Genomic DNA, 25,509 nt, shown 5'->3' with positions numbered 1-25,509 from the left:
TCCGTAAGTTTAATTTCTTTATTTCAACTTTCACCGCCAAAAAATTCGGAATTTCGCGCCCTCGAGCTTTTCAAATTCGGAATTTCCACCCCGCCCTCAAAGAAAAATACACAAAGAAGAACAATGACGATGACGATGATGATGATGATGATGATGATGATGATGATAGTAATAACAATAACAATAATAGCAATAATAATAAATCATTGTTACTATTATTATCATATAGCAAAAAAAATTACAAAAATGATAAATCATTGCCATTTAATTACAGAGGAACGATAACTTTTGTAAATTAATTTCTGTCGCTAACGATAATGAAATCGAAAAATACAAAAGGCGTGTTTGAAAATATTTATGAAATTCATTGGAGCTTCCGACTATTTCCCACGTCCGGCGGCGTCCAACAAACGGATATCCGGATTCTCCTCGTATAATACGGGTCACACAGATGGCATCGGTAAGCTCAACTTTCGACGTCGCGTCTCTTGCTCTTTCATCTCCAGCACGCGTTGTTTTACACGTATCTAGAGCGATTTTACAACTCCGATATAAAATTTTTTTTTATCGCTGATACTCACGCGTTTTCATACGTTTTTAATATCGTATACGTATAAACATCGCATGCGTATCCGTGTACGTAAAAAGTTGTGTGAATTTTCAAGAGTGGGAAAATAAAAATTCAGAGGCCGAAGTATATGGTTTTTGGTGAAATAGCCATACGGTGATGTAAAACGACGTTTCACAGCACGTGAAAAAAAAACTTTGCAAGTGTTGTTTTCTTTTTTCTTTTTTTTCTACACAGAAATCACGGAATAATGTTGAATAAAAGAATTAACGGATGTAATTTTCAGTTTACAAATCGCACGCGATTTTCTATTAATTAAAGTACAGATTTTTATTTGCACAAAATTTTCAGAGATCGAGGCAACCGTGGTATCGATGAATGATGAATATATACTTTCGTTTTTCGAAAAGAATTCGATGCAGATGAATGGATGGAAGAAAAATTTTGTTTGAAAAAAAAAAAAATTCAATCGTCATTTTGAAATGTAATCTTTTAGCGAAATTTTATCGTTACTTCTTCTGCGCAAAAAAAAAGCCCTCAATCTTTCAACCACAACAAGTTATTAAAGGTTTGTCGATTGTTTCGTGTCTTTGCAAATGATTTTTTTTTTTTTTTTATTTTTATGTAGATTTACATTCCCGGTGTAATCAAATCTTTGAAAATCCCAAATGATTGTTTGTCGAATGATACACAGTTAAATGAACGTGTTGTTTCTTCGGAATTTCCGTGAAAAGAAATTGTTATTCCGGTGGTTTTTTTTTATTTTTTTTTTTCGTTTATTTATTTTTTTTTTCCAATTTCTTTTTCTTCTCCCGATAAACAAGCCACCGTACATAATTAACGTGTGTCAAACTTGCGTTCCAATTCAGTTTTCAATTAATTTGCGTCACATCGTGCTTGTTGACATAAGTAAATTATCGAGTTAACAATCTGTCAAGGGGTGAATGTATTTACCTCGTGCTTTTGCTGTTTTGAAAACAGCGAAGAAAACGGTATAAAATCGAAAACGTAAAGAATACGGAATGGCAAAAATTTGAATAGTCAACTTTTTCTCTCTCTCTCTCTCTCTTATTTTCGCGATTGATCGTTACTTCGTAATCTAATCCGTTGTAGAAAAAAAAAAAAAAAAAATCATTCCTCTCAAATTGTTTTCACATCCTCGGGTTCGCAATTTTCATTTTTCACCGAGACATCTTTTGCGTGAAATTACGCATCTTTTCGACGTTTTCTCAACCGTCGGTAATTTGACGACTTTTTCCTCTTTCACATTTTTCCACCCCACCCGGATTATTGACTCGTGCGTGAGAAGAAAAAAACGTAGAAAAAAAAACAAGAAAAAAAAAAAAAACCTCACAACGAAGAAAAAACGCCAGGCGGTTAGTTTACGTCGGTTTGTTGCCGGGGCTGCAGAAACGTGCTGAAAGTAATCTCGAGTCGAGGGATCGAGTCAGCTAAGCAAGCAATACGGTTGACTTAGCCGAGTCGTCGACGGTGCACTTGGATGGTGTGGTTCACCCTTTATTGGAGGAGTCTCTCCTCTCTCCTCTCTCCTCTCACCTCCTCTCTCTCTCTCTACTCATTCCACGCGATCACGAACCGAATGGATCTCTCGACGCTGAATTATAAATTATGGATCTTCGTGTCTCACTCTATTGTTTCGCATTCTTTATTTTTTTTTCTTTTTTTTTTTTTGTTGGAAGTTACCCCGAAGTTGGGACAGCAACGAAATCCCCCCCCCCTGTCGTATAGATAAATGATAAATTGGGAATGACGAACGATCTTGAAGAAAAAGTCTTTAAATTTATTCCATTACTTTTCAATTTTTTTTCTCATTTGTTTCTCTCTCTCTCTCTCTCTCTCTCTCTCTCTATCGCTCTCCTTGTCCGTTTCTTACCGTTGTTCGTTTACCTGATATCGAAGTAATTGCAACGACGAAGGGAAAACAATTTATGATCGTTTCGGTGAAATGGAAACGATCGGATAATTAGATAACCGAATGAATTTTAGAAACGAACGGAAACTGATCCGTTTAGGGACGAGGCCGTTTATGGGGGAATTCCAGACGATTGGACGAAATACAAATCGAGGTTTATTATTTGCGAAGAAAAAGAAGAAGCAATTACACAACGTTGTTTATTAATTTTATCACGATATTGACGCGCATTTGGTATTTATCGAATTATCATAATCGCGAGCTACGATAATTTCTTTATTAATAGAAGAAGAAGAAAAAAAAAACAATACGAAATATCGTTTCTTCGTGTTTCAAATCGCTCTCTCTCTTTTTTTTTTTTTTTTCTTACAGAGAATGGATTTCTTGACGAAACGTTTAAAAAATTACCTATCTCAAAATGAAATTAAACACACAAACCTTATAGATTTTCAACTAATTCCAAGCTATTCGCATCGATATTCAAGCATTCGTTTATAATTCGAGTATTTTTTGTTATTAGATTTTTAAAGAGATTAAAAAGCATCGAATAATCAATTAAACGGTTCGGTGTAATTTTCCACAACGCGCAAATAATAAACAAAAAAAAAAACAAAACAAACAAATAAATAAATAAAAAGCCGACCGAATTGAGGAGTGACGAATAGCGTAAAAAAATCTCACCTTATCCTCGACACGTTTGCATAGTCGGGGGTCTCTGAATTCATCCCTCAAAATTAGGTTAAACCCTTTTCATATCCTTATAGTTCTACAAAGGATGAGTTTTGAGCAGCTTTGACTCGTGAAAATATACGTAAAACGTGCGTTGAGGGTGGAATGAAAACGTAAATATACTAGTTTGAACGTATATTTGCCAGCCGGCTCGTTTATCGAATTTGCAAAGCGTATGTCATGTATGTATGTATGTATGTGTGTATGCACAGCCTTGATCCCGAGGCAATATACCAATCCAAAATACTTTCGCTTCACAGCGGTTGTGTATTTACCGGGAAAATTATCTTCAACCCCTTTCACAGGTAATCTACGTATATATATATATATATATATATATATATATATATGTGTGTGTGTATATATGTACATGTATATGCAGAGGTTTATTTACCCATTCCGAAAGCATGTCAATATTTATATACGGAGACGTAATTTTTTCGACAATTTTCAAAGTTGAAGTATAGAAAAAAAAGAAGAAAAAAAACCAAAAGAAAAAAATGCGAAACCTCTCACCCGCGTGTCGTCGTTCAATCTGTGATTCTGTGAAGCCCGTCTTTGGCCTTCGATTTTCCACAGATTATAATTTGCGTTATATTTAATTTAACGAAACCTTATTTGATTGGAAATGAAATCAAAAAAAAATCAAAAATACCGCGGATTAATTCCACGAAATGTATTACAGTCGATAATTTCAATTAATTAAAGATAGGTTTTTTCACATTTTCTACAATTATTCCGTTATAAAATATTTCAGAAAAAAAACAAAAAAAAAAAAAAACAAGAATACGCAGAAATCGTAAGCAGCGTTGTATCGAATAATTTGTATAATATTAATGAAAATATACAAAGGAGAGATATTTTCGGGTCAAATAATCACGGTCGACACAATTTTCCTTTTTCTTCTTTCTTGACTTGTAAATCAGGATGCAAAGTTTGTTTTAAAACATTTCATTGTGTTTCAAGATTTAACGAAGCTGCTGGAAAAGGGTTCCGAGACTTCGCTAAGTGAGGGAATAAATAAATAAGTAGAACGCAAGTTAATTTATTATTCTTCGCATCGGGTATCGAAATTTTTCTCGCTGATCGTGAGCGGAACTCGTGTCGTTATTCAAGTTTCTCAGAGCAGAAACGTGTCGTCTTGCCTCTCCGTACATACATGTATATATATATATATATATATATACACATATAGGGTATTCTGTATAGGAAATAAGGTATTCTGTTGTTATACAGAACCGCAAACTCCTGCGGGTTCTCCTGCTTGTTTCTGATCCTCACTTTGATCCTTCGGCGATTAGCTTCTGTGCGGGGAATGATAATTAGCAATTCTGCAACCCGCATCCGGCTGGTGCTTCTACCGCTGCTGCATTCGTAATTATAATTTGGCGAAAACACACGCCGCAGGGTCAAATTTGTTTTTTTTTTTTTTTTTTTTTTTTCTCATTTTCTTTCCTGTTAACTAAATTACAAGAGGAAATGGTTAGGTGAAATTTATTCATCACCGCGAGGTTTTTTTTTTTTCATTTATTTTTTTTTTATTGAAGATATTCTTGGCTACGAAAATGTACTGAACGAAACTACCGGATGGTAATTGAGTAAGCAATTTAATTACGTAAGTAAATAACTACCTAATTAACGGTTCGATAAATTAGACGAATAATCAATTTTGCGAGAAGATTACAAGACGATTCAATTGGTTGTTAAATTATACTAGGTAATTTATTAATTTTTCAACGATGTGTAATTATTATAGAAAAACGAAATTTGAAAAATTGCCAGTCTGAAATTTGAAAGCGCAAATTGATCAAATAAAAGATGATTGTATGAGTAGTGAAAATACCAATTTGACAAGTTTTACAATAAAAACGTTTAAGGAAACATCGCAGTGAAACTCTAGACTTTTTTTAGATTTGCTTGAAATTTGAACTTGTAATATTGCTCCATAAAACAAGTGCGTTTGACTTGGTTCTAATCAATTACGTTCCATATGTGTTCAGGTATTATTGAAAATAACTTCGAAACTTGGTGCTATTTGAAAAGCTCCTTGCGTTACAATTCTCATTGGAAAAATCTGAATAATTATCACAGCTATTGGAGAAGTGTACACTGAGAGAAATTTTTAGTTTCGGTTACCGCTCGGTCCTTAACTATTTTCATTTTTTACCAAAATCGAAAAATATAGTTCTAGGTAGAAAATGAAAATTAATTTTCTAGCTGTTACCGGAAAGTTTAGAATCCGTTACTATTCTTTCTCATTACGATCACTGTTGCTAGATTTTCTCGCAACCGTTGCGAAAATTTAATGATTGTGCAAGAATAAATTGACTTCAAAGCCTTGTTTAACTAAAAAAGTAGAGTAAACCTTAGAAACTGATTTTGCGTTGCGATTACCAAAAAAGGATCGACGATAGCGCAAAATGGTTAGGCGTACATCGTTTTTTGTAATTCCGACAGTATTCAAACAGTTTTTTTTAACGATACCTGTTTTACTAAATTTTTCTAGTTACTGTAACAAATGAAATTTTTCTCAGTGTATAAAATCTAGTTCTATTCTTTCTTTTATTCACCGTTCAGGCAAAATAAGGCATACGACGAATGACGGTGATTTTCCAGTTTCCGACTCTCGGTTTCCCAACGTTTTTCGCTATTGATATTGGGCAGAATCCTTGATCCTCCTCTTCTTTAAATTTTCCGGTACCGTGGCAACAGCGATACGAAAGGTTGCGAAACCCCCGACGAGGTGGGCGAACAGGTAGGTAATACCTATTACGAAGAGGGTCGCTATACCATTCGGGATTACGTAAGCTCCACAAAGGTTCTTCTTCGATGGGAGTGGAGGACGGGCTTATAAGCCTCTTACCTCTATACCCCTGCTTTCTGTGGAGGACCTCTAATTATTCGCCTACGTACCGATCGGCGCGTGCAGAAACGTTCTTGTAATAATTTTTCGCTCCCTTTCCTCCCTTTTTATAATAGCTACTTGTCAATTTTTATTTCGTCTTATTCTTTCATCATTTTCACCCTCCTGCACGATGTATATATACATATATTGTACATATATATATATATATGTATATATATATAATATTCGATAAGCTTATTAGACGATTTTTTATAAAATTATTTTACCACATGATATTAAGAAATTCCCGATACTTGAAGGAAAAGAAAAAAATTTTCCCAACTTTCAAATTATTTTTATTTATTACGAAAACAGTTATTCGAATGCTTTATTCATTTATTTATTTGTTTTTTTTTTTTTCGGTTCACCGTATCAAAACTTTTCAAGTTATTCTTGGATATCTGATTGAAAAAAATTTGACAGAATTCAAACGAATAAAATAAAACTGTGTATCGGATATTATCCACTTTTTTTTTTTTTTATTCAATATCATACCGTCATTTTCATTTTCAATTCGAATTTAATTATTCGCAATAATTATTGACATATTCTCGTTTCTGTTAATTACTTCTGAAAATTACTTTAAAGCTGAGTGATGTGTCTAAAGAAGCAGTTTAATCTCAGGTCCAAATTCGTACAGTATCGAGAAGATATAATATCACGATAATTGATGAGAATTAATGTTGATGCCAGATCTGTATTAATCCTACCCCCACCCCTCGTTCTTATCTATTTCCCCTTTCATTTATTTATTCAGTTTTGTTCGTGCCGGGGTAAGAAAAACACCGGCGGTAAAACGAACGTAGACATGCTTACGGGACAGAATCATATCCCAATGATCGTACGATCTAATAAAAGCTCACTTATTCTGCCTCTCTATCCCTCTCTCTCTATATACATATATCTCTTACAGTAGACGTCGTCACTTCGTCAGTATCCCGCTGGAAATATAATTCGATTGAGATGAGTTGCGGTACTATTAAATAAAAGATGAATTAAACGCGTTTCCGTGCCAATAATGGAATCAATTTACTCGTTTTTTATCTCTTGTTCTGCTGTCTCACGTTATTATACTTTTTTTTTTTTTTGTTTATCTCTCTCTGTCTCTCTCTCTCTCTCTCTCTCTTTCTCTTTCTTCCCTGAATTTTATCGCTGTAATCAATCAAAATTGCTAGTCAATTTCGATATCGACCATAAGAAACATGTCGTCTACTATTTCACCCGATAAACATTACCGTCCGTTGGTAAGGTAGATATCAAAAATTGACGTTTGATATGCAAATCTTTCTCAATCCTTCCAATAGCGCGAGACCAAACTCCAGGATTCTGTGAAGCTTAAGTCCCGTCTTCATACTTTCCATTTGGTGGTAAGAAGCGCAAGACGTATAAGGAAACCGTTGAATATACACACCTTACATACGCACGTATCTATATACATACATATCTAACTATGTGCAATGTACATACGGTTGGCGAATTCCCACAAGTTGTCGGAATCGTTTGCGGAAATTTATAAGGAACAGGCAGGGGAGGGGAGGGGAGGAAACATATATACGTATATAGGTGAACACACAAGTATACCAACACACGTGCTTCACCGTGTACATACATACTTGTGGTGAAAATGTGTAAATTTACAGAGGCATGGCAACCTGAGGTTTTTTTTTTTTTTTTTACTTCTCTTCCTCAGTTCAACTCTCCTGTCCGTTCCTGCGTACGCAATAAAGGAGACCTCCACCCCCTTGTACTTTGAGAAAAGATTTGCCGGGATAAATTCGTGCCTCGAATATAAGAGCCTGTGAATTTCTTTTTTCCTCCTCTTCTTCTTTTCTCCTATTCAATTTTTACCTTATTTTTCATTCCGTGATTCGAGGATGTACATTATTGTACGTATTATAATCGCTGTTTTTATTAATCATCTTTGATGCTATGAATTTGTCGCAACGCGTTTGATCACGCTTCGTTTTCAATTTCGATTGAAAGATGAAAGAAGTTGGAAAAAATCGGTACGAAAGAACAGAATAATAATTGAATGAATAAATTGAATGAAAATTTTTACATTATTATTGACTCAAATGAAATTTCGTCAGCAAATACATCCTGTGGTAATATCGTGATTAGTGGGGGGGGGGGGAATTGTTAGCGAATGAAAGTCGTCTACATCAAAGCGTTGTCATGTATTATCGATACGCGATGATTTTTTTTTTTTCTTACCAAATAATATTTCCTAAGACGCGTGTATGTACAAAATTTATATTACGACTTGTATGGTTACGCACTTTTAGTCTTCATCGGGATTCCCATTTGACGATGAATAGAGAAAAAATAATTGTCTCTCCTTGCGATTCACAATTTTCAATCGCTTTGTATGAGGAAGTGTTTAATGACGAGGGCGAAAATCGTTAAGAAAATACTACCGGTTATGTGGGCAGCACCACTGCGAGAGAGCAGAACGATCGACGCCTTAGCCGGAAGTTGAATCTTCGTAGCGTCGATTTCAGCGCTGTGAGAAAAAAAAACACAATTGCGAAAATAATCGTGAGTGAACGGGAAACTAGGTTAGTATGAAAAGAAGGACCGAAATAAGATATCCACAGCTTACCCGACGGTGGTTCTGAACTGAACGCTTGACGTGTAGACGCTCGTCTTTGCCGATTTATCGGCAATACTTGACGCCGTTAAATCGACGGTCTTCCCGACACTATTGTCGAAGTTTATCAAAAGTATCACTTTCTCAGTAACACCTCCTTCAACGTGCGTACGAATCACGGCAAGCACCTGATTGTTCACGATCTTCACCTCGTATTCACCCTCTCTGAGCACCGTTTTCTTTCTGAGCTTCGTCAGCGCTTGGTAAACCTTGTAATGAGAAATCAGGTCCTGTTTCTCCTGCTTCAAGTTCAACACAAGGTAATTGCTGTTGACCGGTATCCAAGTAGTTGCACTGGTCGAAAAACCTGCATTAGGGTGAAAATCGGTAAGAAATCGGCTGGAGATCGGTCGGTGATCGGTTGAATAATCGATTGAAAAATCGTATGACGATAAATTGAGAAATCAATTAACCTGCGTTCTTTGTAGCGTCCCACTGGAACGGTGATCGGTTTGGATCGCGGGAATGAACTTCGTAGCGATCGGGATCGGTATTACAGGCCTGGGGGTCTTGCGTGTTAGCCCAGGATATCCAAGTGTCGGTCATGCCGATTTCCTCGCCGTTGTAGGTGACCGCGACCCCGGGTAGTATCATCGCCAGCATCGTCATTTGATCGGCTCGATCCGGAAATCGAGAGGCTGTTCGACTGCGGTCGTGATTACCCATCTGCAAGAGAGCGGAGGAAATTAAATTCGATTGAAGATCGATACGAAAATCGGTTCGGAAAAACATTCACTCACGACCCAATTAGCCACTCCCGTCTTCGGCATGTTGTCCAGCCAAGTGTCTATCGCGTTCTTGTAGTCCACGGCTGTCGAGTCGTTACTGATTTCCATTATGAACTTGAAGTTGAACGGGATTTGGACCCCGCAGTCGTAGTACCTCATGGTGTTGGGCAGATCCGTGTACGCCTCGGTCATCAACACCTAGAACGGCGAAGCGGGTCGGTAATGAAGCTCAATTAGCGCCAATTCTTCCACCTACCTTCTCGTCGGTGTTCGTACTGTCCGCGTAATCGTCGAGCAGATCCTTCCACTCCTTAATTATCTGGTAGGTGAGCTCGTGGTCCTTGGTGTAAATGTGGTCCAAGTACGGATAGTCGTTCGGATTCACTCCCGGCGTGTTGCTCAGTGGTTCGTCTGTGAGGTCCTCAACCTCGACCAGATGCGGCACGGCGTCCACTCGGAAACCATCGACTCCTAGGCTCAACCAGAAGCTCAGCACATTCTGCAACGGCCGAAATCAATGGTAATCTCAAAGTCTGACCGAGCGTTTTGCCAGATTTTAGATAACCTCAACGACCTTCATTTCCGACTGCACCAACGTGTTGAAATAGTTCAGATCGGGTTGCTGTTCGGCGAACTGGTGAAAGTACCACTGTCCCCTCTGCTCGTTGAACGTCCATGCCGGGCCGCTGAAGACGCTAATCCAGTTGTTGGGTGGCAATCGAGTACCGTCATCATCAACTGTGCCATCTCGCCATACGTAATACTTGTCATAGGGAGCAATACCTTGCACGCTCTTCTCGAACCATTCGTGCTCGTCCGAGGTGTGGTTCGGAACAAAGTCGAGGATCACCTGCGGTCAAAAAACCTTCAGGGTAAAGTTGAGGACGAGAAAAGGTTGGTGCCCAGATGGCAGGTCTCGAGAAGACGTCTCCAGCTAATTGTGCATCTCGATTTTTGCGCTGGATACTTGTTCATGCTTGACGGAACTACGTCTCCTCGGATCTTATCGTCCGGCATAAAGCTGACCTTGATTCCCAGCTGCTTGGCCTTGGCAGTGAGTGCCTGGAAGTCGGCGAGGTTACCAAAGATCGGATCTATCTCCCGGAAATTTGCTATGTCATACCCGAAGTCCACCATGGGACTCGTGTATATCGGTGATATCCACACCGCTCCGATATCAGCGTCGACAAAGTGCTCGAGCTTCGACGTGATGCCTTTAACGTGGAATTATTGGAGGACTGTTAGTCAGGGATTATTTTCACTTTGGGACAAGGATTGAGTTTCATTCTTGCCTTTTAGGTCACCGACGCCGTCTCCGTTGTAGTCCATAAAACTTCGGGGGTAGATTTGATAGAAGACCGTGTCCTTCCACCATCCCTTGTTCGTTATTTCCCCGACAACTAGGGAACCGAGAGACAAGAAGAGAACGGCATGCAGGCACCCCATCGTTGACACACTGTGCACGCCCTTCTCGTCGCGTTCCATTTATACCTCGAAGTCTCTGGGTGCAGCTTGATTACCGGAGGCTTGGTAAAAATTCCCTACCAGTAATCCCTTTTTTAAAATTGTGAAACTGTGATTGCCATGCACCAGCGATAATATCACCCAATGGCAAACATAGCCATTCAGTGGAAAAACGTTCACGAGATAACGATACTGCACTTTTAAAGAAAAATTCACAGCCATTTATTGCTCGCTCGGTGTATGCGATAGTGTTGAAATCGCGTAAAAACACTTATCAAACTGTACGAACGAACTTGACTGCGCGCTCGGTCGCGTTTATTAATCCGTTTTGCATTGCGAGGACCTCGGATGTTGTACAAAACACGGTTGAAGATATTTTTTATGCGAAAAGTGATGAACTATAACCATTCTAAAGTTGCGATCTTAGACAGTTGCGTTGAATTTCATCAAAACAGTACGTATTTTATTGGAATAGAACAAAATAAGAAGCCCATGAATATCGGTTGAAAAAACGGCGCTATGATCACTTCAGAGAAATTACATTGCTCCAACATTTTTAGATAACTTTTTCACCAGAAATCCCTGTAAATCAATAATAATTGATTAAACAAAATTGGACGACCGGGTCGACTTTGGTATTAAAAAACTGAAACAAGAAACTAATTTTTCTAAAGTTATCGCTAACCGAAGTTACGATATTTAAATTTGAATTTTAATGCGTATAACACCTTGCCTCGTTGGGAAGAGATTTTTTTAACGAAATTCAACTCGACTTGCTTGAACTCTACTTTTATAATAAACCTTGATTTTACAATTTTACTACACGCGTGAGGCATCTTCAATATGGTTAAACAAAACCGCCGAGGCACTTCCGATCCTTAGCTGTCGTCGAATTTACCGTTTTCCGTTTATCTCTCTTATTTTCGATCCTTCGCCCGTTGAAGTCGACAAAGTTTCCCGACAACCCCTCGAGTTTCGGTAAACGAACCGACGCCTACGCGACGGTCAAACGTCGAGCGACGACAAGAATGCTGTTATTGAATTCCGGACATATTTTCATCTTTTCTTCTTTTCATTCGCTGGTAAATTTTATCCTTGACTGACCCCCTCCTCCTTCGTGTCCATCTTGTTACTAGGGCAAGAAAGAAATTTCATTTCAACACTTTATTCACGTTACGCATATATTTCACATACCTGTACGCACGTGATAAAATTTTCAACCGGATCGTACCGCAGATCCTGTCCTTTTTGAAGCCTATCTACAATCTAGCAGTGAACGTTTATTTTAACTCTCGTCTTCGAATCAAGATACGTAAAAAATTAAACTTTTGTAAATTACCGCAAAAGTCTGAACAATGTTTTCCATTGAAATGTTGAACACGTTTCTCTGAATAAGTTGATACTTTTCCTCAATCATTTCGACTGAAAATAAAAACCCCGATTAACTTCTGTCTGAATTGGTGAAAGAAGTGTTTTAGATTTATTTTCTTACAAGCACAATTTCAATACAAATTACATTTTCGATGTAGCTCGTGATAACTTCGAGTATTGTATTATCTTGTAGGGTAATATACCTTATGTAATCTTATTGCTATTATATGTACATGTTTATGTCGCATTCTGCAACGCTTGGGTGTTTCATCATATTCGCTGAGCGATCAACGATCTTTGGCTAATCTTATCAGACACACAATACTGAATTGAATTAAACGAAAAATAGTTTTTGATAAATTTAGATAATTTTTACAACTTAAAATACACGATTCCTCGGTATTTTTTTTTTTTTTTATTGTGCCCTCCAGATTCCGATTAGCCAATAACCGATTTTTCGATTCGTTCCAATTAACGATAACCTGAACGGATAACAATCGCCTCAACATTCGACGATGACAACGACGATACTAATATTCTACAACCAAACCTCGTAAGTGAGGATGATGTGATCGCAACGGTTACGATACGATGAACTAAGCGAGGCGATTACATTCATCGAGGTGTTTGAATCAGCAGCGAATTGAGCGAGCAAGGACTGCCATTAGTAGAGTGAAGAATGCACTCGATAGAATGGCGTTGGCACCGCTGTCTGTACCACTTCGCAAAACGATACCAGAAAGGGCTGAGATTTCAACACTGCTTCTCGAAACCGCGGTTCTGTCAAAGCATCAAAATATTACAGAGAATATCAAGTTTTGGAACGCGGGAACGCGCTCGATATCAAATTCTCTGTGGTTGCGATATAATCAATCACTCACCCTTCAGTCAGTTCCGAGTTTATACTGGCTATAGAAACCACCATATTATCGGACGCGTTCTCGAACACATCTAGACTGACCGTTTCCGTGTAGTTCGCGAAGTTCGTCACGACAATCACTGGATCGGATCCATCAAGCTCCCTGAGGAACGGAATTCGTTACAGTACAACAGAATAAATTGCCACCTGAGATTCATGGTGGCTTTGGTACCGTCATCAGAGACCGAACAACGGGATCATTCGATGGTCATTGGGGTAGATTCTAACCTTGAGAAAGCCATGACGTTATCGGTCAACAGTTGAACGTTTACCGATCCTTCTTGAATTACTGACTCTTGTCTCAGGCTAATCAACGCTTTGTAGACTTTGTAGTGGGAAACTTCGGCCTCCAATTGAGCGGCGAGATTCAGGGTAAGGTAGTTGCTGTGGACCGGTAACCACGTCGACTCGTTGGTGGAAAAACCTGCGAAGCGATGGACGAGTAATTAAATCAGCTCGGTGATCGGAAAGGTAAAACAACTCGGGAGTATTTCTTACCGGCTGAAGTAGTAGCATCCCATTGCATCGGGGTTCTGTTAGGATCTCGCGAGTACAATTCGTAAGTGTCCTCATCCTGGTTACAAGCCCACGGATCCTGCGTATCTTCCCATGATATCCACAGGTTCTCCATACCGATTTCCTCACCGTAATAGGTGACAGAGACTCCAGGCAGAAGGTGATTGATCATGTTCATCGCGTCGACTTGCTCCGAACTGTATCTGGTAGCTACGCGTTTTCTATCGTGATTTCCTATCTGCGACCAGGGATTACCGAATCAATGAATTTCACGCGGGACTCGTTATATTGGAAAATTTAAATCTACTAACCACCCAGTCCGACGTTACGTTATCGGGTAAGTTGTCCAACCACTCATCAATCGCCAATTCCTTGATTTCCGATGCGGTGTTGGAGCCGTTGACGTTCATGATGAGGAAAAAGTTGAATGGAAAATGCGCTCCAGCGTCGTAAAATTTCATTACTTGCGTTACGTTCTCGTAAGTTTCCATCATCATTATTCTCGTTACGTTGTCTGTCTTGAATGCGTAATCGTCCAGTAAAGTGCGCCACTGGGTCACCATCTCGTAGGTCTCGTCTTGAGCCATTGTGTAATAGTGGAGAGTGTAATCGTAATCCGTTGGATCGTCAGTCAGCCCGGAAAGAGGTTCGTCCGGATAGGTTTCATCCTCGAAAAGAGTGTCGACTGCATCGACTCGAAAACCGTCGACGCCTCTGTCCAACCAGAATTCTATTATATCCTGGAAAGTTGGAAGCGATTAATCGAATGATGATTTTTGGGTAATCGTCTCTTGATCGCTCACCTTCATCTCCTGGACAACTAATTCGTTTCTGTAATTCAGGTCCGGCTGTTCTTCGGTGAACTTGTGATAGTAGTAGGCTTGCCTTTCCGAACTCCAAGTCCAGGCGTAACCACCAAAGTAGCTGATCTGAAATGCAGTAAAGCGAAGGTATTCTCGTGTATTTGATTCACCGATTGGATCGTCAGAGACAAATTTAATCAGCGGTAATAACCTACCCAGTTGTTAGGACGAGTGATAGTTCCATTTTCCAACTCTGTACCATTGTGCCATATGTAGTAATCCGTGTAGGGATCGATGCCCGCCAAACTTTTGATAAACCATTCGTGTTCATCCGACGAATGATTCGGTACTAAATCCATGATCACTTTTAGTCCGAGGGACTTGGCCGTCGCTACCAGGTTGTCAAAGTCATCCATCGTTCCGAATATTGAATCGATAGACGTGAAGTTTGAAATATCGTATCCAAAATCTACCATGGGACTCTCGTAAACAGGAGACATCCAAAATGTGTCGATACCAGTGTCGACGAGATACTCCAGTTTGCTCTCGATACCTGGAGAGACAGTCGATAATAATTAACGAATCATCAGGAATTTACCACCTCGTTATTTTTATCGGTCAATTTCGAAATTTGCATAAAAGCTTGGAAAATTGACTAGAGATTATTTTTTGTTCATAATATCTACCTGGTATATCTCCTATCCCGTCGCCGTCACTGTCCATCCAACTTCTCGGATAAACTTGATAAACTGACGCCGTTTGCCACCAGTCCAAATCTGCGTTAACCGAACTCCAGCTCGTCAGAGCCAGGAGTGAAAGAATTAGAAGACCTCTCATCTTTCCTGATTAAAACACAAGCGTTGAAACAATAAGAATAAGAGTACATACTTCAAATAAACTATTATTTCATACGTAAACTTGTTCAAACGGCCGTCAAGTACTGTACAAATTACTGTCTATAGTAGACGATCAATGATCCCTTCCACAAATGATTCAAAATCAATTCAGGTGCTTGAATATTTTCAATTCATACCCCTAAATTTGTTCGGACACGGTTTAGATAATTTAGGAATAAAACCCCGTAGGTAGTATCTACTTGAAGTAATTATTGACACGTTATGTAGGCCGTTCAATATTTTTACGTACTCACTTCGGGGAATAAAAAAAAAAAAATCTCACCTGGTAACAAAAAATTGATTACAAAGCAATCGGTGTCGGACAGCTGACCCAGTCTGTCGAAGAGACTAGGCCTAACTTTTTCGTAACGTAATCACGGTGCCTCTATATATAAATATCGGCGAACAGAGAGATTTTTATCAAACTCCCAACACCGGATCCTGACCATAATTTCTTTTATCTTTGCACTCGGATAATACTCGATAGCGCGTTGAGACATAGCTGTAGTTAATCAAATTACATAATACAAAAAATCACAATCTAACATGATTTTCTGGATTGAAAAATAATTTTAGTTCCGAATAATGTGAACTTACCTTATTCCTTATTCGAAACAATATATAATCGTTTCTCTCGGTATCACAATAAAATTGTACGATAAAACAAGACAGTAAAATTGAATCAAGTCACATAAAGATAGATGAATAAACACTTCTAAATACTGCCAGTGAATTGGTCATTGTTTACAATTATGTGTTTAATCAAATTTCCATGAGTTTTGGACTGCATTAGATTTTGATGGATTAGTTAAATTGAGACAATAGCCATTGATTAAAATTTTAAATGAAATGATTAATTATGGTGCCTTGTTGCGTACATGGATGATGAAAATATTGATAATGTTCAATGCGGTGTACGGAAATACTAAACTATCGTGTATTAAACTCATTTGTTAACTCTTCGGAATTCTAAAGCATCAAAATCAAAAGTAATCAAAAACCGCCGTAAGTAGCTTTTGCTGGTAGTGGCAATGTCATCGCTTTTCACCAGTCTAAATACCCACTAACAGAGCTCAAGCTCGTTAGACCAAGCAAAGCAGAGACCAGGATATCTTTAATCTCTCCTAATTAAGACCCACATGTCAACGATATCACTAATGCACAAAAGGAAAGAGAAAATTTCGACACAAGGCGGTCTCTTTTCAGTCGTTCGAAGCTTGAACAATCAATCTCGTCAGTGATACAACGACACAGATTCCAATCACTCGGTAAATAACCGTATAAAAAAAAAAACGTTGTCGAACGTAAATTTTTTTCTTTCCCTTGGCCAAAAACGATTGAAAATTCTTCATATATCAAAACGTCAGAATATTGATGCCGATTTTACATAGTTCACGAGTATGCGACTAAAAATTATATCGAGTTCAAACAATAACCAATAGCTTCTGCAAGCTGGTTCGTATCATCTGGTTTTATCTTGCAGCTGATTGGCCGACTACAAAAGGAACTGTTATACTAAAAATTGAATTTTGATAAGAAAACGCTTCGCTAGACGGCCGATCAAGTACGATGAATAGACTATATGTTTCACCATTTGGCATTGGCAAATCACCGTGTATTCTCTATCTGTGAATCTTGAAATAGATAGGAATAGTGGTTGTCCCCTCGAGTTGGACTATGGTAGGATTTTAGAAATTTCGATGTCTTATATCAGTGTGTCACTTCAAGTGACTAATATGTTCATTCTGATTAATTTATCACTTTGTGTAAATTTTTGAAAAATTATCTTGAAAACTCTTCAAAGTTTGATGGAAATTCAGTCAGAGTGGTGATAGAAATTTTACAATTTGACAAATCGATTTATTAAAATTTTCCTGTTCTGAGTACTATGAGGAATAATAATTTAGTCTTAGAAGTTATAAATTCATCAAAACTGGAGAGACACCAGGAATGCCATGCAGAGCGTGAGTGTTGCAGTGGAGATGAGGACGTTGGCACTACTGTCAGTACTAGTACGAAGAACAAGCCCTGCATAGGCAGAGACTTCAACGCTACTGCGGGAGACTGCAGTGCTACGGAAAAAAAAAACAAATAGTACAAACCAATAACTTAAGTTAGGAGATCGATAAGGTTTTCAAACGGAATAACGGTGAAGCTGCACAGCTTAATGATCAAAACCAGGGTTGAAAAGTATTCAACTGCTTACCCAGCAGTCAATGTTGAGTTAACACTGGCGATGTAAACGACTAGACTGTCAGGAGCATTCTCGAAAACATCTAAGCTAACCGTTTCCGTGTTGTTGGCGAAGTTGGTCAGGACAAAAACTGCATCTTCACTGGATGATTCCAGCTCCCTGAAATAATTCAGGGTGATGTGATTCTCAACATAACTATCAGATATTGATGATAATACTGAAAGAAACGACAATCTGGCAGACATTCTAAGTAATGCTAACCTGGAGAAACATATGACGTTGTCGCTCAACAACTGGACGTTGACAGTCCCTTCTTGTATGACTGTCTCTTTTCTTAGGGTTGTCAGGTCTTGGAACACCTTGTAATGGGAGACATCAGCGTCGATTTGAGCGGCGAGATTCAGAGTGAGGTAGTTGCTGTTTACTGGTAGCCACGTCGACTCATTGGTCGAGAATCCTGTGAAGGGAATCGTGTAAAATCATTGACATTGTACCGCCACGTATTTCTTACCAGCTGAAGTCGTCGTATCCCATTGCATCGGAGTTCTCGCAGGATCTCGCGAATTCGATTCGTACGAGTCCTCGTCCTGGTTACAAGCCTGTGGATCAACCGTGTCCTCCCAGGATATCGATTCATCCTCCATACCGATTTCCTCACCATAATAGGTTACCGATACTCCGGGAAGGAGGAGATTGATCATGTTCAACGCATCAACTTGTTCCGGAGTGTATCTGCTGGCGACTCGACTGTTGTCGTGATTTCCCAACTGCAAGCAAAGATGAACGAATCAATATTCATAGTACCGTGGACCAATAACGCCCACTATAGCTCGTTAACAAAATTTTAGGACGATATATTTTTCAATTGAAATGTACCAACCACCCAGTCCGCCGTTGCATTATCGGGTAGATTATCCAGCCATGCGTCAATGGCTAATTCTTTGACCTCCTGTGCTGTTGACGAGCTGTCAACACTTCGAATGAATCGGAAATTGAATGGAAAATGTGCTCCATAATCGTAGTAAAGCAGGGTCATTGTCAAATTTGAGTAAGCTTCCATCATCATGATCCGCGTGACATTGTCCGTCTTGAAAGCATAGTCATCCAAAAGCTCGCGCCACTCAGCAACCACCTCATAAGTTTCGATTTGATCTTCCGTATAATAGTGAAGTAAGTAATCGTGATCCGTGGAATCATCGGTTGTCCCGGAGAGAGGTTCGTCCGGGAATGATGCGTCTTCGACAAGAGTCATTATGGTGTCGACTCTGAAACCATCGATGCCCCTGTCCAGCCAGAATTCAATGATGTCCTAAAAATTTCAACGGTTCGTGTCAAATCTCGGTTTATCAAATCCTGACTTTCTTATGTCTTGAACTCGCTCACCTTCATCTCCTGAACAACGTATTCGTTTCTGTAATTAAGGTCAGGCTGCTCTTCGGTGTACTGATGAAGGTAATAAGCCTGTCTTGCCGAACTCCATGTCCAAGCGGAACCACCAAAGAAACTGATCTAAAATCGAGTGAAGCAAATGCATTCTCTTGTCTTTGATTCAGTGACGGGATCATCGGAGACAAAATTAATTCACAACGATAACTTACCCAGTTATTGGGAACAGTAATAGTTCCATTTTCCAACTCGGTACCATTATGCCATATATAGTAATCCGAATAGGGTTCAGTGCCCGCCAAACTTTTGACGAACCATTCATGTTCATCCGACGAATGATTCGGTACTAAGTCCATGATCACTTTTAGTCCGAGGGACTTGGCCGTCGCTACCAGGTTGTCAAAGTCATCCATCGTCCCGAATATTGGATCGATCGACGTGAAGTTTGAAATATCGTATCCAAAATCCACCATGGGACTCTCGTAAATCGGGGAAAGCCAAAATGTGTCAATACCAGAGTCGACGAGATGCTGCAGTTTGCTCTCGATACCTGGACAGACGGTCGATAATAATTAGTGGATCGTCGAGTATTTACCACCTCGTTATATTTGTCGATCGATATCAAATTTTTCGTTAGAAAATCAGAGCAGCATTAATATCAATTTCTGCGCATGTATTCAGAAACATTTGATTCTACTTTTCGATCAAAATATTCACCTGGTAGATCGCCTATTCCATCGCCATCGCTATCTTTCCAACTTCTCGGATAAATTTGATACACTGACGTCGTTTGCCACCATTCTAAATCTGCATTAACGGAGCTCCAGCTCGCGAGAGCCACGAGTAAAAGGATTCGAACACCTTTCATCTCTGCTAATCGAAACACACACGTTAACGATATTATCAATTCCCAGGAAATAAAGAATACAAGAATAACAGTAATTCAACTGACAATGAACTATTAATTAATCCTTAAACACATCAAATTGGACGTCAAGTACTGAGTAAATTGCTCGGGTAAACAATTCCCCGCACGATTCAAAATCATTTCCCGTGTTTAACCTCTTTATTTCATACCTTTCAATTTGGTCAGAAACGTTTCACATAATTTAAATATCAATTAGCACATCATGTGGGTGTTTTAATACCATTAAGTACTTACTTCGAGAGGTGGAAAAAAAAAAAGAAAATTGACCCGTGTCGGACCGCTGACCCAGTCTGTCGAAGAGACTAGGCCGAAATTTTTGTGCGACAGGATCACGGTACCTCTATATATAGATGCCGTCGAGCAGGCATCAGATTTCCATCAAACTCTCAACACCGAATCTAAACCAAAGTTTTCCATATCTTTGCTCTTGGATAGAGATTGATAGCACGTTGATACCTAGCTGTACTCAATCGAAATATGGTATAATCAAAGAATTAGGATCTAATATGGTTTTGTAGATCGAAAGATAATTCAAGTGCAGAATGTAGTGAACAAGAATGCTTCGACATTGATTTGATGATAATTACAGGCCATTCATGACGTTGATGCCTTATTCGGAATAATACAGAACCGTTTTTTTTTTGTTTTTTTTTTTGGTAATAATATTTTACCGTAAAACAAAACAACAGAATTGAGTCAAGTCACGTAAACATGAATAAATAGAGACTTTTGAATATCAACGGTCAACTAAATATTGCCTGCAACTACATGTTCAATAAAATTGGTGTGAGTTTTGGACTGAATTGAAATTAGTTAGATTTGTCGAATCAAGTCCCTTGCAATTGTTTGAGATTTTGAGTAACGTGATCAATTATGGGACATTGTTGCACATGAATGATGAAAATATTGAAAGTGAATAATGCGGTGTAGAAAAGAACTAAACCATGGGAAACCAAACTGATTCGCTGACTCATCGGAAGACAAAACCTTCAGAGCAGAAAGTAAGCCAAAACCACCATAATATAAACAACGCAATGACTCCACTGGGAACGATGTTGGTGGCATAACTCTCGATGGTGGTGCGTCAAACAATTACGGTATAGACAGAAAGTTCCAATCTGCTTTCTGAAATGTCAATCCTATTAAATGATCACCATACAGATCGTTAGTGAAAAGAAAATCTTAGTTTTGGTAGTGAATCATTCTTAAAGTGAGGATATTTTTTTCGCAAAATCACACATGATATTAATATTGGTTTTTATACCGAGATAAATTCATAAAATTATTGATGAATCGTTTTTCCATTTTTATATTGACCTTCAAAATTTACCGTTGAACCGACGCCATTGTCCATCCTACTTCTCGGATAAATTTCATACAATGTCGTCGTTTTTCACCAGCCCAAATCCCCATTAACGGAGTTCCAGCTTGTTAGACTAAGTAACGCGAGGACCAGGTCACCTTTAATCTTTGCTAATTAAGACCCACGTGTTTACGATATCACTGATGAACAAAAGGAAGAAGAAAATTTTAACAAAAGACGTTTTTTTAGCCGTTTGAAGCTTGAACAATCAATATCGTCAGTAAAACATCGATACAGATACCAGTTACTCGATGAATAATCGATAAATAAAACGTTATCGAATGTCCTTTTTTTTGTTTTCCCGAAAATACTTCAAATTTCGCACCGTCATAATGCTCCTAAGCCTTGAGCTCCGTTCGGAAGCATTTTACAGATTTCACGAGGATACACCTCAAAATCTAACCTAGTTGTAATAGTGATCAATACCGTCTGTGAGATGTTCCGTAACATCTGGTGGTTTTTCGCAACTGATCGGCCAGCTACAACAAGAACTAGAATACTGAAAATAAAGTTTTCATAACATTGGAAGCTCTTTGGGGATTGCAGTGCATGTGTTGCAGTGGTAATAAAAAATTTTCAATTCAATAAGTCAGTTTATTCAAATTTTCCTGTCCTGAGGGCCAGATAAATGATAATTTGAATTGAAAAGTTTAAGAATCATCAAATCCAAAGGTAGACAAGGAATGCCATGAAAAGCGTGATTTTTGTACTGGAGATGAGGACGTTGGCATCACTCTCAGTACTAGCACGAAGAACAAGTCCTGCATAGGCAGGGACGTCAACGCTGTTGCGGGAAACTGCAGTGCTACGGAAGAAGGAAAAATAGTAATAACCAACGTCTTAAGATAGAAGATCTGCACAGGTTAGTGATAAAAAAAAAGTGTTGAAATATATTCAACTGCTTACCCAGCAGTCAATGTTGAGTTAACACTAGCGATGGAAACGACTAGACTGTCAGGAGCATTTTCGAAAACATCTAAGCTAACCGTTTCCGTATTATTTGCGAAGTTGGTCAGGACAAAAACTGCATCTTCACTGGATGATTCCAGCTCCCTGAAATGATTCAGGGTGATGTGATTCTCAACATAACTATCAGATATTGATAATAATACTGAAAGAAACCACAATCTGGCAGACATTCTAAGTAATGCTAACCTGGAGAAACATATGACGTTGTCGCTCAACAACTGGACGTTGACAGTCCCTTCTTGTATGACTGTCTCTTTTCTTAGGGTTGTCAGGTCTTGGAACACCTTGTAATGGGAGACATCAGCGTCGATTTGAGCGGCGAGATTCAGAGTGAGGTAGTTGCTGTTTACTGGTAGCCACGTCGACTCATTGGTCGAGAATCCTGTGAAGGGAATCGTGTAAAATCATTGACATTGTAACTCCAAGTGTTTTTTACCAGCTGAAGTCGTCGCATCCCACTGCATCGGAGTTCTCGCAGGGTCTCGCGAATACGACTCGTACGAGTCCTCGTCCTGGTTACAAGCCTGTGGATCCACCGTGTCCTCCCAGGATATCCATTGATCCTCCATACCGATTTCTTCACCGTAATAGGTTACCGAGGCTCCAGGAAGGAGGAGATTGATCATGTTCAACGCATCAACTTGCTCTGAAGTGTATCTGCTAGCGACTCGACTGTTGTCATGATTTCCCATCTAAAACCAGAGGTGAACAAATCTATTTATATCGTACCGCGGAATTATGACGCCTTCTGTGGCCCGTTGACACTATTTTACGACCTTTTATAATTGGCTTCAACCTCAACATTTCATAAGCCGTTACTTGAGATTATATTTGTAAATTGAAATGCACCAACCACCCAGTCCGCCGTTGCATTACCGGGTAGATTATCCAGCCAAGCGTCAATGGCTAATTCTTTGACCTCCTGTGCCGTTGACGAGCTGTCAACACTTCGAATGAATCGGAAATTGAACGGAAAGTGTGCTCCATAATCGTAGTAAAGCAGGGTCATCGACAAATTTGAGTAAACTTCTGTCATCATGATCCGCGTGACATTGTCCGTCTTGAAAGCATAGTCATCCAAAAGCTCACGCCACTGAGCAACCATCTCGTAAGTTTCGATTTGATCTAGTGTATAATAGTGAAGTAAGTAATCGTAATCCGTCGGGTCATCAGTTGTCCCGGAGAGAGGTTCGTCCGGGAATGTTGCGTCTTCGAAAAGAGTCATTATGGAGTCGACTCTGAAACCATCGATGCCCCTGTCCAGCCAGAATTCCATGATATCCTAAAAATTTCAACGATTCGTGTCAAATCCCGGTTCATCAAATCCTAATTTTCTTATGTCTAGAACGCGCTTACCTTCATCTCCTGAACAACGTATTCGTTTCTGTAATTTAGGTCAGGCTGCTCTTCAGTGTACTGGTGAAGGTAGTAGGCTTGCCTTTCGACTCTCCACGTCCAGGCGTATCCACCAAAGCCACTCACCTGAACAATCAATTCATTCTCGTATTACGGAAGCACTGGTATATTCATTCGACCAATGAAATCATCTAAAGCAATCCACATCCTCGGGAACAACTTACCCAGTTGTTAGGAGGAGCAATGGTTTCGTTTTCCAGTTCAGTACCGTTCATCCAAATGTAGTAATCCGTGTAGGGATCAATGCTCGCCAAACTGTTAATGAACCATTCATGTTCATCCGACGAATGATTCGGTACCAAGTCCATGATCACTTTCAGCCCGAGGGATTTAGCCATCGCTACCAGATTGTCGAAGTCATCCATCGTACCGAATATTGGATCAATAGCGGTGAAATTTGAAATATCGTATCCGAAATCTACCATGGGACTCTCGTAAAATGGTGATATCCAGACCGCGTCAATACCAGTGTCAACGAGATGCTGCAATTTGTTCTCGATCCCTGAATAGATAGTGGTTAACAAGTGATTGGGAATTTTCTTTGAACTGAACCTTGCTTGGTCCAATTTTTAACGGCCAAGCTGTTGGATTATTTCAAAAATCTTAAACGTCGTTTTCGGAATAAAAGCTAATGAAAGAAACTTGATGGTGGAAAGTTCGCTCTTTCCGATTGTTACCTGCTAGATCTCCTATTCCATCACCGTCACTATCCTTGAAACTTCTCGGATAAATTTGGTACAATGCCATGGTCTGCCACCAGTCTAAGTTTGCATTAACGGAGCTCCAGCTCGTAAGAGCAAGCAGCGCAAAAACGAGGACACCGCGCATCTTTCCTAGTTCACACGAACGATTACACCCTATCGTAATGTTTGAAATTCGAAACGTCATTTCTTATCGAATGGAAGTAAAGATAAAAACTCATTTTAGTACTATAAAAAACTCCGTATTGAATATTGATTTACCTTCTCTGCCGAAACGATTGAGACTGATTCAAATCGCAAACAATCACAGCCACGCTCACATTTTGAACTTTGGTCGCGCCATCTCAGAGACTCTACAGTTAGAAATCTCCGAAAATTAACCAATTAAAATAGTTTATAACGCCGTCTGTGATTCGATATCTTCAAGTGCCCTGCCCCGACAGATTAATGAAAAGTAAAAGAGTAAATGAGGTTCAAAAAAAAAAAAAAGTCAAGAGGCAATCGATAACAGAGTTATCTGCGTTGGACTGTCGATCAAGACCGTCGAATTTTCGCTAAACTCCGATTGGTCCAAATCATTAGATTATTAATGGACACCCGGTGTCAGCTGGTCGATATCTCTAAGTGTTTTTCCATAACTGATAACAACATTGAATAAAAATTGAAGTTAGATTTGGTGAAAAAAATAAAACAAAATAAATAATAACGAAGTAATCGTGGTCAAGGCGTCGATAGAGATTGCCAAAGAGATCAGGGATCGTTTTTAGATGAAAGGATCATGTGGTTCTATATCGAGCTGTCGGTAAGCAGCTGAATTCGTATTTGATTTTTTATTTCTTCTTTCTATTATTTGATTTCCATTTTTTATTGCAAGATAATTTTCGATAATGAATATAAAACTTGTGCTCGAATTGAATTACTCATATTACAATTGTAGAACGTAATTTTTAAAGACAGGAAGCTTTTAGCCTTGAATATTTGAAATTTTGCATATTTTACTGGCATGAGCTTATTGTTGAAAATTACAGGGCAAATACCTGTATAATTTTATTTGGTGTTTGGTTAATAAG

General features: G+C 39.0%; 4 protein-coding genes across 18 annotated transcripts in view; 1 reads left to right on the top strand and 3 right to left on the bottom strand.

Moving 5' to 3' along the window:
* The window catches only part of LOC124213757 (dual specificity calcium/calmodulin-dependent 3',5'-cyclic nucleotide phosphodiesterase 1-like), a 172,064-nt gene that overhangs the window by 94,525 nt on the left and 52,030 nt on the right, over positions 1-25,509 (top strand). The gene's annotated exons all lie outside the window — the stretch shown is intronic.
* LOC124213759 (alpha-glucosidase-like) lies at positions 8,399-10,974 on the bottom strand. Its single transcript, XM_046615364.2, has 8 exons — positions 10,806-10,974; positions 10,540-10,727; positions 10,088-10,363; positions 9,770-10,012; positions 9,526-9,711; positions 9,199-9,451; positions 8,738-9,092; positions 8,399-8,638 (listed from the first exon to the last, which is right to left on the bottom strand). The coding sequence occupies exons 1-8, from the start codon at positions 10,957-10,959 to the stop codon at positions 8,491-8,493; spliced, it is 1,803 nt and encodes a 600-aa protein (XP_046471320.1). The 5' UTR covers positions 10,960-10,974; the 3' UTR covers positions 8,399-8,490.
* LOC124213762 (alpha-glucosidase-like) lies at positions 12,424-16,554 on the bottom strand. Of its 2 annotated transcripts, none has more exons than XM_046615373.2 (9): positions 16,080-16,554; positions 15,273-15,428; positions 14,802-15,139; positions 14,587-14,712; positions 14,095-14,523; positions 13,766-14,021; positions 13,496-13,691; positions 13,230-13,370; positions 12,424-13,128 (listed from the first exon to the last, which is right to left on the bottom strand). In XM_046615373.2, exons 2-9 carry the CDS (start codon positions 15,421-15,423, stop codon positions 12,981-12,983), a joined length of 1,785 nt encoding a protein of 594 aa, XP_046471329.1. In that variant the 5' UTR covers positions 15,424-15,428; positions 16,080-16,554; the 3' UTR covers positions 12,424-12,980. The 2 variants fall into 2 exon arrangements, with proteins under 2 accessions (XP_046471329.1, XP_046471328.1); XM_046615372.2 differs by lacking the exon at positions 16,080-16,554 and adding an exon at positions 15,766-15,871.
* LOC124213758 (alpha-glucosidase-like) lies at positions 17,321-24,862 on the bottom strand. Of its 6 annotated transcripts, none has more exons than XM_069134060.1 (9): positions 24,701-24,857; positions 24,416-24,595; positions 23,903-24,240; positions 23,679-23,804; positions 23,176-23,604; positions 18,188-18,443; positions 17,938-18,133; positions 17,689-17,835; positions 17,321-17,554 (listed from the first exon to the last, which is right to left on the bottom strand). In XM_069134060.1, the coding sequence occupies exons 2-9, from the start codon at positions 24,564-24,566 to the stop codon at positions 17,410-17,412; spliced, it is 1,788 nt and encodes a 595-aa protein (XP_068990161.1). In that variant the 5' UTR covers positions 24,567-24,595; positions 24,701-24,857; the 3' UTR covers positions 17,321-17,409. The 6 variants fall into 6 exon arrangements, with proteins under 6 accessions (XP_068990161.1, XP_068990162.1, XP_046471327.1 ...); XM_069134061.1 differs by having other exon boundaries at positions 24,416-24,571; XM_046615371.2 differs by lacking the exons at positions 23,176-23,604; positions 23,679-23,804; positions 23,903-24,240; positions 24,416-24,595; positions 24,701-24,857 and adding exons at positions 18,557-18,985; positions 19,060-19,185; positions 19,275-19,612; positions 19,780-19,932; positions 20,225-20,316.

Source organism: Neodiprion pinetum, chromosome 3, assembly GCF_021155775.2.
Source record: "Neodiprion pinetum isolate iyNeoPine1 chromosome 3, iyNeoPine1.2, whole genome shotgun sequence".
In the NCBI taxonomy this organism is placed as follows: domain Eukaryota; kingdom Metazoa; phylum Arthropoda; class Insecta; order Hymenoptera; family Diprionidae; genus Neodiprion; species Neodiprion pinetum.
Note: the sequence above shows the minus strand (reverse complement) of the source record. Positions and strands in the feature narration are given on the sequence as shown.

Coding starts and splice junctions, on each gene's coding strand:
- LOC124213759 (XM_046615364.2), bottom strand. CDS start 10,959: ATGGGGTGCCTGCATGCCGTTCTCTTCTTGTCTCTCGGTTCCCTAGTT. Junction 10,728..10,805: donor CGGCGTCGGTGACCTAAAAG/GCAAGAATGAAA, acceptor TCCACGTTAAAG/GCATCACGTCGAAGCTCGAG. Junction 10,364..10,539: donor CCAAGCAGCTGGGAATCAAG/GTCAGCTTTATG, acceptor TTTTGACCGCAG/GTGATCCTCGACTTTGTTCC.
- LOC124213762 (XM_046615373.2), bottom strand. CDS start 15,423: ATGAGAGGTCTTCTAATTCTTTCACTCCTGGCTCTGACGAGCTGGAGT. Junction 15,140..15,272: donor CGGGATAGGAGATATACCAG/GTAGATATTATG, acceptor CTGTCTCTCCAG/GTATCGAGAGCAAACTGGAG. Junction 13,371..13,495: donor AACGTCATGGCTTTCTCAAG/GTTAGAATCTAC, acceptor TCCGTTCCTCAG/GGAGCTTGATGGATCCGATC.
- LOC124213758 (XM_046615361.2), bottom strand. CDS start 24,626: ATGACGTTTCGAATTTCAAACATTACGATAGGGTGTAATCGTTCGTGT. Junction 22,705..22,758: donor GGATGCGACGACTTCAGCTG/GTAAAAAACACT, acceptor TTCCCTTCACAG/GATTCTCGACCAATGAGTCG. Junction 22,159..22,259: donor AACTCAACATTGACTGCTGG/GTAAGCAGTTGA, acceptor CTTCTTCCGTAG/CACTGCAGTTTCCCGCAACA.